Source organism: Barbus barbus, assembly GCF_936440315.1.
Source record: "Barbus barbus genome assembly, chromosome: 29".
NCBI lineage: Eukaryota > Metazoa > Chordata > Actinopteri > Cypriniformes > Cyprinidae > Barbus > Barbus barbus.
Genome location: NC_136757.1, coordinates 7,306,769 through 7,322,909, shown reverse-complemented (window position 1 = coordinate 7,322,909; position 16,141 = coordinate 7,306,769). Strand labels below are relative to the sequence as shown.

General features: G+C 36.8%; 1 protein-coding gene across 1 annotated transcript; it reads left to right on the top strand.

The window, feature by feature from the left end:
* The first annotated feature begins 2,382 nt into the window (after window positions 1–2,382).
* Window positions 2,383–15,428, top strand: LOC306848964 (ubiquitin-conjugating enzyme E2 D4). Its single transcript, XM_079383758.1, has 7 exons — window positions 2,383–2,632; window positions 6,675–6,738; window positions 6,894–6,925; window positions 8,863–8,940; window positions 9,020–9,125; window positions 9,687–9,780; window positions 11,786–15,428. Exons 1-7 carry the CDS (start codon window positions 2,609–2,611, stop codon window positions 11,829–11,831), a joined length of 444 nt encoding a protein of 147 aa, XP_079239884.1. The 5' UTR covers window positions 2,383–2,608; the 3' UTR covers window positions 11,832–15,428.
* The last annotated feature ends 713 nt before the right edge of the window (window positions 15,429–16,141 follow it).

The following is a 16,141-nucleotide window of genomic DNA, read 5'->3' as shown; positions in this document are numbered from 1 at the left end:
CTACTGGTGCAATCTTAATATCATTCACTCCTATTTCCTGAGCTCTCTTACCTAATGAAGTCTTTCTACTCTCTCTTTTACTTCCATCCCTTCTCTGCAATTCCCAGTGTTCTTCTAAAAAAATCCTAGCAGGGTTAGAACAATTATAACTTTGTAACTTAGTCCAGTAATACAGAGAGAGTTTGTTCCATCGCAGCTCTAACGAAGTCTCACCCATTTCAATTAACAAAGCATTAAGTGGAGTAGTACTCATTGCTCCTCCACATATTCTTAATGCTTTCGCTTGTACTACTCCCAATTTCTTTAAAACAGATTCTGATGCTAATTTATATATCATGCATCCGTAATCAATATTAGCCCTAATAATTCCCCTATAAATCATCATTAAACAATCTCTACTTGCACCCCGCTCAGTTCCAACTAAACACCTCAAATACTCACTGTTTCAATAATATAGACACAAGACGTAATCAATATGCATGTTATCATGATTTAAGTGTGAAAAACTATTATGAAATTATTATAAAATGGTTAGTTCCAGTGCTCACTTCTGATTGGTCATCAGCTGTGTTTTATTTGCGATAAAGCACAGCTATGACCGCTTCACCCAATATAGCACAGAAATCAAGAGTAGAGCGGAAACGGCTGAGAGATAATGAGCGGCATTGCTGATTGTGAAGCGGAAAACAAAAACACAGTACCCCCTGATTCACATGCTCGTGTTGGCCATTGGGTGAAGCAGAGAGAAATTATAGAGATAACTTTGAAATTTAAACTGACCACCTTACCAACGGATATTAAGCCAACAGCCATAAACAGATAATCATCATCTGCCATCGCCGGACACCAAAACTCTGCCACTGACCGCTCACACCTGGGTGGGACAACATTTTGAAAGTGTGACACCACTGCAAGATGCCAAGGTGAACCGGCCAAGGAAGTAAAGCAAGCCCCCCAGGCACCTCAACTCCAGCCAGGGCTCACCTGACATGACCCTCAATGTCCCAGGTTATAGCCCCCACCACACCTGAGGGCAAGATGGCATCATGAGGGGGCGCATTATTTGGGACACAGAACTGCCACGACATCTCACCTTTAAGGTCCTCGGTGAGCCCATCCAGAAGTGTGCCACCGGATTCCAGCCGAGGGTCAGGCCTGACTCCGAGAGTAAAGCAAACAGTGACAGAGGATAATCTGAGGGCTAGAACCCAAAGAAAGTCAGCACTGGGGTGGGCAGTCCGTTGACGGTGTGTTCTTTACATTTTTTAATTGTAACAATAAGTTAGAATAATAAGTTTATTGCACTTAGTAACAGTAAGGTTGAGTGGGGGAACTATGACGTCACTTTGTAGGCCAATCGGCTGTTAGCATCTGGTTCCCTCAACAAAAAGCCAATAGGATTTGTATAGGCTTTTGGATTATCACAAAAAAATAAGCTCTGTATTCAATCATAGTTTGTGAAAGTTACACGTTTGTCTATCATAATTCTCACAAAATAATATAACTTTTATGAATGTTTTTGAAGCCTAAATAAAAGCGCCAGAACTTAAAAGCTAAACTAAATCATTATAATCATAAACTCGCTGTCATAGTGCAAACAGTTTTACAGTTTACTCCACTGTGTTATTTGCGTCTGTCTTTCTTTTTCTTTCACAAACATATGTGACCCTGGACCATAAAACCAGTCGCTGGGGTATATTTGTAGCAATAGCCAAAAATACATTGTATGAGTCAAAATTATCAATTTTTCTTTTATGCCAAAAATCATTAGGATATTAAATAAAGATCATGTTCCATGAAGATATTTAGTAAATTTATTACCGTAAATATATCAAAACTTGTAATATGCATTGTTAAGAACTTCATTTGGACAACTTTAAAGGTGATTTTATCAATTATTTTTTTGCACCCTCAGATTCCTGATTTTCAGCCAAATATTGTCCTAACAAACCTTACATCAATGGAAAGCTTATTAATTCAGCTTCCATATGATGTATAAATCACAATTTCGAAAAATTGATATTTAAGACTCGTTTTGTGGTCCAGGGTCACATATTATGTTAAATTCATTTAACAAAAACCGTTCTTGGGGATTTTTTTTACTTTACAGATTTTAAACTTTAAAGGCTGTTTGATAATGAGCAAAATTAGGTTTTGAATTAGTCTGATAGCCTATTTAAAATGAATCTAACAAAAATAGATTAAAAATATTCTTAAAGAAATCATTAATTTAAATTAAGTAAATCTTCAATTATTACAACTAATTTACCCTTTATGCAAATTACGAGCGTAACACTCACAGAACTACATTTCCCAGCATCCCAAGCGCACGCTCTAGTATCGCGATATTATTTGAAATCCTTTGCTTTGTATCGCGAGATTACCTTCCTGCTGTCTAATACAGCACTAAAAACTGTCAGTGAGGTTAGAGGGGGTACGAATTTTTCAAATCGGCGACTGCCATTCGAACAGCGGTGTGAATGTCCAAATCTGTGTTTTGGTGTTACTACAAACGTAACGTGTGACACCGAGGAGAGAAACGGCAGCGTTCTCGTTCAGGCCAACAGTCTCTGAACTGGATCAAACAGTGCTGTAATACAGCGAGTAAATGGCGTTGAAAAGAATCCAAAAGGTGAGTCTGTGTGCATCGCATAACCTCACAGCCTCTGTCAATATCCTGCTCATCATCTTCTAATGTTGTTGTGAAGTAAAGCGGTCGCACTTTTCTCATTTTGTCCCCATCTGGTCAAGACAAAGACGGATGGCCAATGGTGGATACATGCAGTCGGTGTCTTTCTGATCGTTACAGATTCACACACATGCTGTTATAAACAGTCACCGTCCCTTAGATAAGGCTAATCGTGAGTGTTTGTTTTGCGCAATATGTGAACTACAAAGCTATTGTCGTTATGCGATGTTGGATCTGTGCGCGTAATAACGCATGATTTTGGGGTTGACGGGTGCTATTGTGACAGATTTGTGGCATGTAAGTGCGTGGGCGCTGGAAACATTGTTATAATGTATCTTTTCTGTTGTCAGTCAGCATGAATGAGCGAAGCGCCGCTGGTGCGCATGCGTGATGGGCGACGACTGCTTTCAAGTTGCCAAATGCTGAAGCCCAGTGTCAGTGTGTCCATATATGGCTTGGCAAATAGGGCACTAGGACAGCGGAGGGTATTTTTAACAGATTCTCCACCCTGTCCGCATAGCCAACGACTTTAATCACAGAAAAAAATCATTTAGAGTCTGTGTACTTCTGTCAGGGATTCCATAATCTGAGTGTTTTATAATAAACGAGTCGAATTTTGGCCTTCTTTACTCACCCTCATGTTTTGTTTTTCTAAATGAGGAGAAATTTGAAAAATCTCCAACATTTTTAATGACCAGCTCCAAAACGCAGTATAATATATATATATCTATCCCTATTGACTTGTGTGCTATATTCAGAGTCTTCTTGTCAGGAACAGCCCAAAATTTAAAGACATAGTTCACCCAAAATGAAAATTGTCATCATGTCGTTCCAAACCGTATGAATTTATTTCTTCTGCTGAACACAAAAGAAGATATTTTAAAGACTGCACTTAGTGTTTTTGTCCATATTATGGACGTCAGTGGAATGCATCAACTTTTGGTTCTTTGAAACATCTTTTGTGTTCAGCAGAAGAAATAACGGCGTAAATGTGGGCCTGTTTCTAATTCAAAAGCTATCGTATAACTGACTCGGAATATACAGCTTATATTAAAGATTATCTCAAGTACTTGCGTTGTGTACAATATTAAAATCTTTTGAGTTTGAGTGTAATTTGTGACTTAATTGCTATAATAAACACGGCAACTGATAATTCACCTCAGATCGTGAAAAAAAAAACTTAAAGGAAGCAAGAATGTTCAAACTGTGAATAAACATGGTTTAATGAGTATATATTTTGAATGTTAAAATCATTGATTTTTAATAAATTGATTATGACCTTAGCGAGCCCTGCCCACACGCTCTTCTGATTGGCTGTAATTTGTGATAGATTTTTTTCACATCTGACATGGACAGATAAATGTACTTCTACCTGGAATCTTATCACATTGCAACTGGTTAGCATATTAGGATACTTCACGGTGTGATCTGTACATTTTGGAGCTTGACAGCCATGGCCACCATAAATTGTGCTTGTATGGGAAAAAAGTCACTTTTGAAGCCAAAATAACAATTTACAGGATTGTCTTGAAGGTGAATAAACTACAGAATTTTCGTTTCTGAGTGAACTATCCCTTTAAGGCCGGGATCCTCAAATCCGGCCCACTAGCTCTAACCCTAATCAAACACACCTGAGCTGCTAATCAGAGTCTTCAAGATCATTAGAAAATCACAGGTAGGTGAGTTTGATCAGGGTTGGAGCTAAACTCTGCAGCAGATTGGCCCTCCAGGGAAAGATTTGAGGAACCCTGCTATAAAGTCTGAGAGGTCCTTTGAAATAATGCATGAGTTGATCCATTTATAAAAAAAATATTGGATGCACATTTTTAGATATTGTATTAAAATGCATAGACCCATGACAAATGTTCGAAATCAGACATTTAACTTGTGCCGAATGCCATGTTTCATCAACAAAGGGTCAAGAAAGAGTGCCAACAACAGATCAACAATAGACTGTAAAGCTCCGCCCCCTTTAAAAGCAGCACAGATGTAACACAGTATCTGGTGTGTTGTTGTGCTGCTCCTGCCAGAGGTCGTTTTATAAAGATCAGTCTTGTGCAACGATATCAGAAATTAAAACCTGTTTATGTGTATTTACGCATGTAAGTATATGTAATAGCATGTGTGAATACAGGCTGCATGTTGGACTCCACCATTGAAGAAAAATATAATTACATTTTTGAGACAATTTTTACCTTACAGTGCACATTGATTTTATCTAAACTATACAGTCTTGTCTGGGAAGGAAAAACCAATACACTGGATTGCATGCTTATGGTATGATACATGTCATGCCATAAACCTACAATCCATATATTTTATAACTGTCCCTAAATTCAGCATATAGTTTTATTTGGTCAGATAGTTTGAGGGGCGGTTCATTCTTTTATTTCTTGCTCTGATATCAAAGAATGACTTTTAATGTCGATCTGTTGTTGTGTACAGTGTTAGGTATGATGGACTGATCCATTAAAGCCATTTATTATGTTTTTTTTAGTGTGTTGAGAGTTAAAGTTATTGAAAGTGCTGTCGGTGAACAGCTGACCGCTCTGCGTCTATCTTTAGAGAGGTGTTTTCAGGCGCTGTGAGTCAGACAGCAACTTCTAGCAATACAAACAGCCACTCTAGAGGTGAATTACCGAGGTAACATGACAATGAGGATGAGATATGACATAATTCAGGTGAACGATGCCAAATACTGAGCCACACTGTCAGAATACAATCGGTGCATGGAACTAACTAACCTCAGTAGAGAAGTTGGTGTGTGACTGACGAAAAGGACACTAAATATTGTCCAGCGCTTGTATGAAAAGAAGAAGTGGAGATTCAGTTTCTATAATTCAGATTAACATTTTAGCAACAGTTATATTATTGTTGAAAGACAGCTGTAAGTTAGAAACGTGTTCAAATGCCTGCACAGATTTAACATTATTAAAGCATTAATAAAAATACACATGGTGAATCAAGAACATATTTAGCTCCAATTTTACCCGCAAATTAAAAGAAAATCAGTTAATGCAGTTTAAAATATAATGTATATCCACTACCGTTCAAAAAGTCTTTTTCTTAAATTATTTTTAGAAAGATGCAATAAATTGATCAAAAGTGAAAATGAAGACATTTATAATGTTGTAATTATTTGTAAATAAATAAATGCTTTTCAGCGTTATATTCATCAAAGATTCTTTAAAAACAAAAAGCAACACAGTTTGCACCAAAATATTAAATGTCAATTATTACACATTAATGAAAAGAAAAGAATAGGCTTATATGAAATGTTTCTTGAGCATCAAATCAGCATATTGGAATGATTTCTGAAGGATCATGTGACACTGAAGACTAATAAAGCTGAAAATTCAAGTTTGACATAACAGGAATACATTGAGCGTTGAGACTTCTTTCAAAAACAAAGAAATGCATCATGTTAGTTGTACAACCTTGAATTATTGCTGATTTATTAGCACACTTTTTGTCTTTATGAAATATATAATTTTTTTATTTGGAGATTCACACATTGTTTTCACATTTTGAAAAATGTAAGATTATCTTGTAAAAGTAGCACATACGAATAGCCTGTTTTCCACAACTGATATTTCTGTACGCCCTGATATTTTCAGTCACACCCTTTGTTTATACAGCCATATTTCATTCTCAGACCTGTTTGTGAGGTACTATGAGATGACTGCCGTAGCGTTGGTTGTGCTGGCAGTGCTCCTGATATGCAGTTCTCAATATAACAAACCTCAGAGCCAAAGCATTAGGAGTATGTGTTGGCAACCACATTTCACTAACATCAGCCAAATTCTGTTTTTAGAAAGCATTTTGAGTAAATGAAGTATCCTGGTGCTGATAACATTTTGATCAGACCAAGAATCCTTTGTGTTACTTGTGTCTTTTATCAATTTTCGCTGAAGTACACTTATAATCAAGGTTATTGCACAAAGAAATGCTGTTTTACATGACAAGGCCATTTTGTTTCCTTCAGGAACTGACAGACCTACAGAGAGATCCACCAGCTCAGTGTTCAGCAGGTCCAGTCGGAGAGGACTGTGAGTAAATGTTTCTATAGATATATATAAATATTCACATTTATTGACTCTAGAAGTGATCCAACACTAACTACCGTTCTCAGCATCCACTGGATCAGTTCTTGCTCTGCTTCAATACTGCATATTGATTTTATATAATGAATCATGTTTTTCAGTGTTTCACTGGCAGGCAACAATAATGGGGCCGGTAAGCAGCCATTTTTCTGCCTTATTCTTTTCAAATTACAGGGTTCCCACAGTCATGAAATATCAGGGAATTGTGATTTCCAGTCCTGGAAAGAAAAATACACTTAAGATTAATAAAAATCTTAAAGTGCCCCTATTATGGGTAATGAAAGGTTCATATTTAGATTTTGGGAGTCCCCAACAACAGGCTGACATGCATGCAAGGTCAAAAAAACACTTTCATTGTCTTATAATATGCATTTATTTTTACCTTACTTGCTCAATGACTCCCAAACGATTCGCTCAACGATTAATTTTTCCAAACCCCTCCTTTGTGTGACGCTAATCTGCGGTGATTGGTCCGATTGGTCTCATTTTCATTGCATCATGCCTGTAATGCCTGAAAAAACAGCGTTTGTGAGCGTAGTACTGCTTTATGTACAGCGTTACTGGGGAAACTGCTATTTTTACTGCTCCAAAAGCAGCACCTAGTGGCAAAGAATGAATTTACATTTTCATTCAGACCAATGTGAAAAAACCAACAAGTGGGTGGGCAATATGCTAATGTTTCATGTTGGGATTAGTTTTAAAAACGACTCTTTTCAATGATTCAGAGTCGACTCTTTCTTTTGAGAGACAATAACGTTACACACTTTCAAATTTAAAACTTTGCAGGATGTTTTCATTCACTTAGAGCTGTGTTACTCTCTGCATGAAAGGCAATTTTCAAAAATCCATAATAGCGGCACTTTAAAATCTCATGGGGAAATCATGGAAATTCATTGGTCAAAATGTGTGGTAACCCTTAAATTAGTGCAAGGGATAGTTCACACAAAAATGAAAATTACCCCATGATTTTCTCACTCTCAAGCCATCCTAGGTGTGTGTGACTTTCTTCTTTCAGACGAATACAGTCGGAGTTATATATAAAAAAAATTGTCCTGGCTCTTTCAAGCTTTATAATGGCAGTGAATAGGGGTCGAGATTTTGAAACACAAAAAAGTGCATCCATCCATCATAAAAAGCTCCACACAGCTCTGGCTTCTGAAGTGAAGAGATGTGTTTGTGTAAGAAAAATAGCCTTATTTAAAACTTTATAAACTGTAATATCTAGCTTCTGCTAACTGTCGTACACACATTCACTAGAGGTGCAGTGTAAGCTCCGGTTACAGCAAAGCAAAACCAGTCTTCCCTTGGCTTATATCGAAATCCTCTGACATTTTTCTTTCCATATCCTCGTTTCGTACTTCAAATTCATGACCAATGTTTTTGTTTTGCTCTCTCGTCTGTGCTTCCGGGTTTCTTCACTTCTCACCAGAGCTTACGCTACACATCATTCGTCTTCTGCTGGAACGCCACTCTCTCGTGAACGCGTGTACGACAGTTAGCGGAAGCTGGAGAATACGGTTTATAAAGTTTTAAATATGGATATATTTTTCTTACACAAATGCATCTATTCGCTTCAGAAGGCCTTTATTAACCTCAGAGCCGTGTGAAGCACTTTTGATGATGGATGGATGTTGACACAAAATTTTGACACCCATTCACAGCTGTTATAAAGCTTGGAAGAGCCAGGACATTTTTAATATATAACTCTGTATACACCTAGGATGGGGTAATTTTCATTTTTGGGCGAACTATCCCTTTAAGAAAGGTTTTTAAATTATTTAAAAGGGACGTTTAACACATTTGTAGTATTTTATTTTCTGTTAGAGGTCCACTTACAATGTTAATGAAATGTAGCTTGTACCAGAAAAAGTTTAGTGAAATAATCAAATACTGTACCTTTAACACTTCTATATGTAAATAGCATCTGTTCTGATTGGCTGATCTCCACATGCAATCACAGTACATACATTTTGCACTGTGAATTAATTAATTTGTCCATATAATACATCAAATTATTGTGACTTGTTGAAATATTGCCTGTTTTAGCAAAGCTGTGTTCTTGGTTTTTAGAATGACAGTCCATATCAAGGAGGGGTTTTCTTCCTTACGATTCATTTCCCAACAGACTACCCCTTTAAACCACCAAAGGTCAGTTGTTTGTGATATTAGGCAAATGTACCTAATGGCTTATCATGCTGTAATCAATATTCTCTGCATTGATTGACAGGTCGCATTCACAACAAAAATCTACCACCCCAATATTAACAGTAATGGAAGTATTTGTCTGGACATCCTGCGATCTCAGTGGTCACCTGCACTTACTGTATCCAAAGGTAAGATTCAGGCAATGTCTCAATGCAAGATAAATAAGCACTTTGAAATAAAAAAAATCATAAAACTACCAACTCTACTTTTTTCTATGAAAATATTTTAATTTGCGTGTCAATTCAATTATGATTAGAATTAATATATTACTACATCAGTAAAATGTTATTGTATTGTTAAATATTTTAAACATGACTTAATTATATTACCAAATTATAACATGCTGTTGGTGTACAGGTTAATTGCATTGGCCCGTAGAACTTACAGTACATGTTCAATCCGACAGATGATCGTTATAATTGAGCACTTGTTGGACCGACTGTTTGTTTTGAGTACTGTATAGCCTCTGTGTTTCTGAGCGCTGAGCCTGGTGTGGGTGGTGTCGTCAGACTGCAGTTATTACTCTTTGTTCTAAGCAATGACCTAGTTCGGATCTCTCCACGGGAATGGGTTTGTGTTATATGACAAACAAACACAAGGCAGTGTGAGAGAAGCTCCTCATTCCAGCAGTAGAGGCGATCAGGATGATTTGGTATTAAATGTTTTTAATGTGTTCCCTTTTTTTTTAGTCTTGTTGTCCATCTGCTCCCTGTTATGTGACCCGAACCCAGATGACCCGCTGGTACCTGAGATCGCACATACATATAAAGCAGACAGAGAAAAGTGAGTGACCCTTACATGCACATTTCTTGATCAAATGCCTCTTTTTGGAAAATTTAATATGTAACTTTATGCAGCTTTATGTAACATTTGGGTTGAGAACAAAAGACTTGGGATGCACCGAATGTTCGGCAACCAAAGTCCCAAAGTCTACGCCGAAACAGTGTTACTTGTCAGTTTCTCAGTAACATTTTTATACATTTTTTTAAAGGCATGTGATATGTTCGACAAACATCTTCCCAAATTCGTAATGAGAGTCATTTATAAATCTGCTGTTGTTAACAAAAAGAAGCACTGAGATCTTCCTGCAGGTTTCTGCCAAAATAAAAGCTCCATCAACATTCATAAATGTCAGTATTGTAATTTTACTGTTGTTCTGTACAATAAAAAAGACAATAATAATGATAATAAAATTTACCCTACAGCTCGATTAATACATTTATTATAACATTCACACATAGTGTTAAAATTGGGATCTGTACTATATTCTAATGTTTTAAAAGAAGTCTCTTCTGCTCAGCAAGGCTGCATTTATTTGTACAGTAAGAAAAACTTGCCTGATTCAAGAAGGTCTCAAAAATGGCTAAAAAATATTATTTTACCAACTTATTAATTTTAAGTTAAATTATGCTTTGGTATAGTATACATGGTATAATGTCTGCTATAATGTAAAAAAAAAAAATGTTCAGTGTTAAGTAAATATTTTTAAATAGTTGTTTTGTAATTGATTTTTTTTTTATATGAAAAAAAGCAAAACAAAACAGTAAAAAGCACATTTTGGCTATTTAATTTATGCAATGGTGGAAAAAATGGCAAAATACATGGGGGAAAAAACCCAAAAAAACATGTTCGGTATTCGGCCTTCGACCCAGTGTTTCATTTCAATCAAGAATTTTCATTTCGGTGCATCCCAACAAAAGAACAGTAGAACTGTTAAACTGCAGATTGTTCACTCTGATTGGATGAGCCACATTCAGAGCTGTTCTAAAATAGCCAATACATGCACAGGTGAGAGTTAAATTCTGCATGAGTCTGCCAGGTTAGTTGTCACATTGCAACCCAAACTCCTCTCCATATTACACCCATTAATAATATGCTCTTCCTCATCTTGGCTTGTTTGGGGCATGTTAGTCTTGTGTATTCAGAGCTTTGACTGACGGTGTAAAGTCTCATCTCTGTAGCCACTTTGATTGACCAAGGGCTGCTCAGTTTTGTAGAAGGAGGCCCTCCGATTGACATGTACAGTAAAGTGACCAATAACATTAGTTTGCTTTGTTCAGCATCATGTTTAGAGGCGGGTACATGTTCCAGACATTGTTAGCCAACTATAGTCGCAAGTTACTAACATGGTTAAAGAGATAGTTTAGCCAAAAATGATCATTTCCTGTTAATTCACTCACCCTCAGGCCATCCAATATGTAGGTTATCCAAGTTTGGATAATTAGTTTCTTTTTATGAAATTAATACTTTAATTCATGCATTAAATTGATCACAAATGACAGCGTGAACATGTATAATGTTACGAACAATTTCTACTTGAAATAAATGCTGTTCTTTTGAACTTCATCAAAGAATCGTGAAAAACGTTTAGCAAAAATGCAAGTCAACAGCTACCGTCACTTTGAGAGTAAAACAAAAGCATCAGGCAACACAGCATTATTACCCGTGACTCCTGAGGATACATCGTGGTCTTATGAAGCAAAATGATTGGTCTGTGCAAGAAACCGAACATTATTACCTCCAGAGCCTCAGGCAAATAGGGAAGTCTGATTCATATTTGATACTGATTCATTAGTTTGTTAACATAAGCACTCAATGATGTAACACATACACAATTATGTTATTGAAGCAGTCATTAATGATGTGAAACATGGATATTTGACATGTCTAGAGCATGTAAAGTATCACATTAAATCCACTTTATGTAAAGCATTCCTGCCCACTGATAAATAAAACAGAAATGTAGCTTGAATTGCATCATATGAATGTATTTTTTTTTTACTCGTAGGTACAACAGACTAGCGAGAGAATGGACGCAAAAGTACGCCATGTGAGAGTGCTTGCCACTAAAACACTACAAAATCAAACGGACAGAGAAACCTGTTTTTACTTTGAACAAGAGGAGTCAAAAGAAGTGAATGTTGAGGGGAGGGGACGTCTAAACACCAGACCCTTGAAAGGGAAGCAGAAGGAGGAGGTGAGAGCCGCTGGTTCACGTTGGCCAGTATGTGCTGAATCCGCTGTCATGAGCTGTTCTCCCAGATCCGCCATCACAAAGGCTTAGCCTGGAAAAAAACAGGAAAACTGTAAAACCGGACAAACCTCGGGAAACCACAACCCAGGAAGTTAGACTTGTACTACTGTTAGTTCTCTTATTACTGTCATTGTGATGTTACTGTTGGCGTTCTTACTCTTGTCATCACTGAATGAGGAAACTTTGGGCTGAAGTTGGAACGGCGGCGAGACAGGATCGATTATATCTGAACCATCGGAGTCCTTGTAGAAACCGTAGTTGTCTGTGCGCTTTCATTTTTAACAGTTTGCGATGGAATGTAAAACAAATCAAGCGTCAGAAAGACCTTACTGTAGTCTCCGCCGTCCAACTTCCTGCCGTTTCAGTGTTATCCCATAAAACACTACGAATGGGATTAGGAAAAGGTTGTGTCCCTAATGAGAAAATGTGATTTGATTTTTGAACATATGGAGGTCATAAAAATTGTCAAGTGAGTCCATATCTTTGTGCTATAAAAAAAATGAAACATAACACCATGTCCTAACAATGCAATGAGATTCCAGCGACAATCACCCCCTATACCCTCATTCACTATTCCCTACGTTACTTCACTAATACAGTCCACTTTCAGGAGCGAATGAAAACAAGTGTGCAAATTTGGACACTGAGTACACACGGGAATTCCTTTGGCTCGACCCTCACATGTTTTCTAGCTGGTTGTACACTAGTTGTGCATCATGGGATTGAGTGAGTGAGCTCAATAATGTCCACTTTGGTTTAGGACACCACTACAAATAGTGAGCTTTTAAGGGTATAGGGGGCGATATCAGACACAGACAAGCAAGATCAATCGCAAATCACAGCCAATCAGAAGAGTGTGGGCGGAGCTCTCAGAAAGCTCAGTGCTCTCTCACTGTGCAACTAATAAATATGTAATTTCATTCAAATGAACAGTTTTAACAATCTTTAAAACGAATCAATTTTGTTGTGAAATACACTTGTTTGAACGTTCTTGTGTATTTCAAGGTGTTTTTAATTATCCATTGTCGCTTTCATTATGGCGTTAAATTCATACCAAAATGATAACACAAATGAAACTTTGAATTTTGTACAAAACACGTGCGTTCCTCAGATTGGTCTAATCATTGTCAGCCACGAGGTAGCAGAAATTGAAAAATATATATTTTTTAAAATGAATAGAATCACGTGTCGCTTATCGCTATCACTGTTGATTCGGACAAAAGCAAAATGGAAAACAAACCTTTTATCTTGTTTCGTGTTGCATTGCATCTCATTAGGACACAGTGTTATTTTTATTAATTAGACATAACATTTTTTACATTTTGATTTGGTTATCATATCTCCTTTTGACATATTCTTTATTTAATCTTAAGTGTCGTTTTCAGAATGAAGCTGGCCGTTCACACAGGACATGCTCTTGCTTTCTATTCACGCTGTATTTTTAATGTTGCTCTGTAAACATGCACTAGACGGATGTTTTTTTCCAAACACTATTTTGTTAATCGTTTGATGCGCAGTTTAAAAGAATGGACCACTCGGATTGCTCTGGGGGCACGTTAACCATATTTACTGTACATAAACGCATTGTCCAACAAGTGTACATGGAAAGCTCCGTCAACCTGTTTTTTAGGTAAAAACGCGTCTTATGCGAACGGCCACTGAATTTAATTCACCTCAGCCGCATGTGCATGATATGGCAGATGTGTTAGTATTTGTTTTGATAAGTATTGTGAAGTTGCTTTAGGAATCAAGGCAGATTTTTATACTCGTCTTAAAAATTCACCCAATTTGCTTGCAGAAAAAAAGAGGGAGCAAAAATACTGAACGGTGGGACTGTGTGCAAAACAAACAAATGCCACCATTTCTGCCAAACGTGATTATGCCCCTTTCAGATTTGCAGGCAGTGGGCATGTCATAGCGTATGAATGCAATATTGTTCGGCTGTTTAGCATTTATCTATTCTACAAATCTGTCTTCAAGAGTGTAATCCTTAATAATCTTTAGATACTCTTGTTCCTGTAGTCACTAATATTACTAACTTTTGACAGAGTAGATGGTACGTTTGATGTTTGACCAGCGCAGGTGCTGGACTCAAGTTCTTTTACTGTAAATTAATTTTTGTAAACGCACTCATTAACTCGTGGCTGCCTATTTAGAGGTGGATGATCAAGATGTTTACACGGCGGAGCAGAATGAAAAAATATTTCTCCCCTCGTCTGAACTGGAGCTCGGGGGGGGGTTGGACGTGTGAACATCTCCTCACTTTCACCTCCTGGTGCTGCTCTTCACAAGCCCATGGCTCAAGACTCCCTGAAAAGGGCTAAATATTGCCAGAATTATATTTAGCACCATATACGTGTACTTTCACCAAGGGAATTGATATTTTGTGTCCAGTATAGCTTTGGATATGCTTTTAAAGGGATAGTTTTTCCCAAAATGTGAATTCTGCAATCATTTACTCACTTTTCCAAACAGAATTGATCACTTTCTTCTGTAAAACACAAAAGGAGACATTTTGAAGTATGTTCACGCTGCTGTTTTCCATACAGTGATAGCGGATGGGGACCGTGAACTTTCAAGCTCTGAATAAAAAGTGCCATAAAAGTTGTTTTAACTGAATTTTTAGTATCTGTTTATTGGAAAACTTTGCTATTGACAGCTGTGGTCACCATTCACTGTCATTGTGTGGAAGAGTACAGCGTGAACATACTTCAAAATTGCTCCTTTTGTGTTTTACAGAAGAAAAAAAAAGTCAGCGGTTGGATTTGGAAAACGTGATATTGTGTAAATGATAATAGAATTTTTCTTTCATCCTTCCTTTTTTCTTCTAAATTGAATTGAATGTAAAATCGTATGCCAACTTCTCCTAACTTTGATTTAAAGACCGACGATACGTTGTGCATCTGGAAGTAGAATGTTTGTTTTATTTATTTATTTATTTGCTATTTATTTGTCGTCTTCCAGTCATCAGCCGGGAATTACGAGTTGCTTCGTCTGAAGCAGCCGGTCGAGCTGCAACCCTTTTTGAGATTGTGCTAAGGCGGTATAGCATGCTTTGCACTCTGGTAGGCTACAAACTTTTTTCCGCAGCAATTTGCAAGATATCAGGGATCTTTTTTCCATTCTCCCACCTCCCTCAAGACCCTCAGTAAAACCTTAGCCTTAACCATCAATGTATAAGCAACTGTACTGTACTGTTTACTTTGTGTTTTAACTGTTGATTGGTACTGTACTACTTTGTGTATCACATACACACGTACACAGAGCCACAATGACCTCTCCTGCTAACTGTTTGTGCTAGAAAACCCTTTCATCTAACCAGCTCTCTCCTCAGACTCAGTACAGCTGAGACTAACCTCCAAGGTGTCCATTTTAGTGAATAAAGCTCCTTTTGTCTAATACGTTCTCTTGGATTTATTGTTAGACAACAGCACAGACTTTCAGAATTTACTCTTAATCTACTCCACTGACTTAATTCACATAATAATTACATTTTATTATCTAATGGAGGAATCTCACATATACACACACACAAAGTACAGTCATATTTTACCCCAAGATCAAAAGATTTGTTATTTTTATTTATGATATTTAAGATTTTGTTCAGTGTAAAAAAACATATTATTTTCCCCAATAAATGTAAAAATATAATTTATTCCTGTGATGCAATGATGAAGTTTTAGACTCGGTGTCACATGATCCTTCAGGAATCAAAGATGCTGATTTGATGCTCAAGAAACATTTCTTAATATTGTAAGCGTTAAATACAGTTTTGCCCTTTAATATTTTAAAGCATAAAATACTACCATTCACAATTTTGGGGCAAACAAACTAAGAAATAAATACATAAATACAATTTCCAAAGATTTATATTTTTTAAAAATGGACTCAAAAAAGAGAAAAAAAGAAAATTCCAGCACTGCTATTGTTGAAAATAATTTTTTAAACCATAAAATACTACCATGAAGGTAGTAAAAAATAATAATAATAATTCCAAAGATTTGTCTTTTTAAAAATGGTCTTTGTCCATCACAGAATCCTGAAAAAGGGCAGAAAAATGCTGCGGCATTTTTTTTATTATAATTATATGCATATTTCTAATTCTGACCA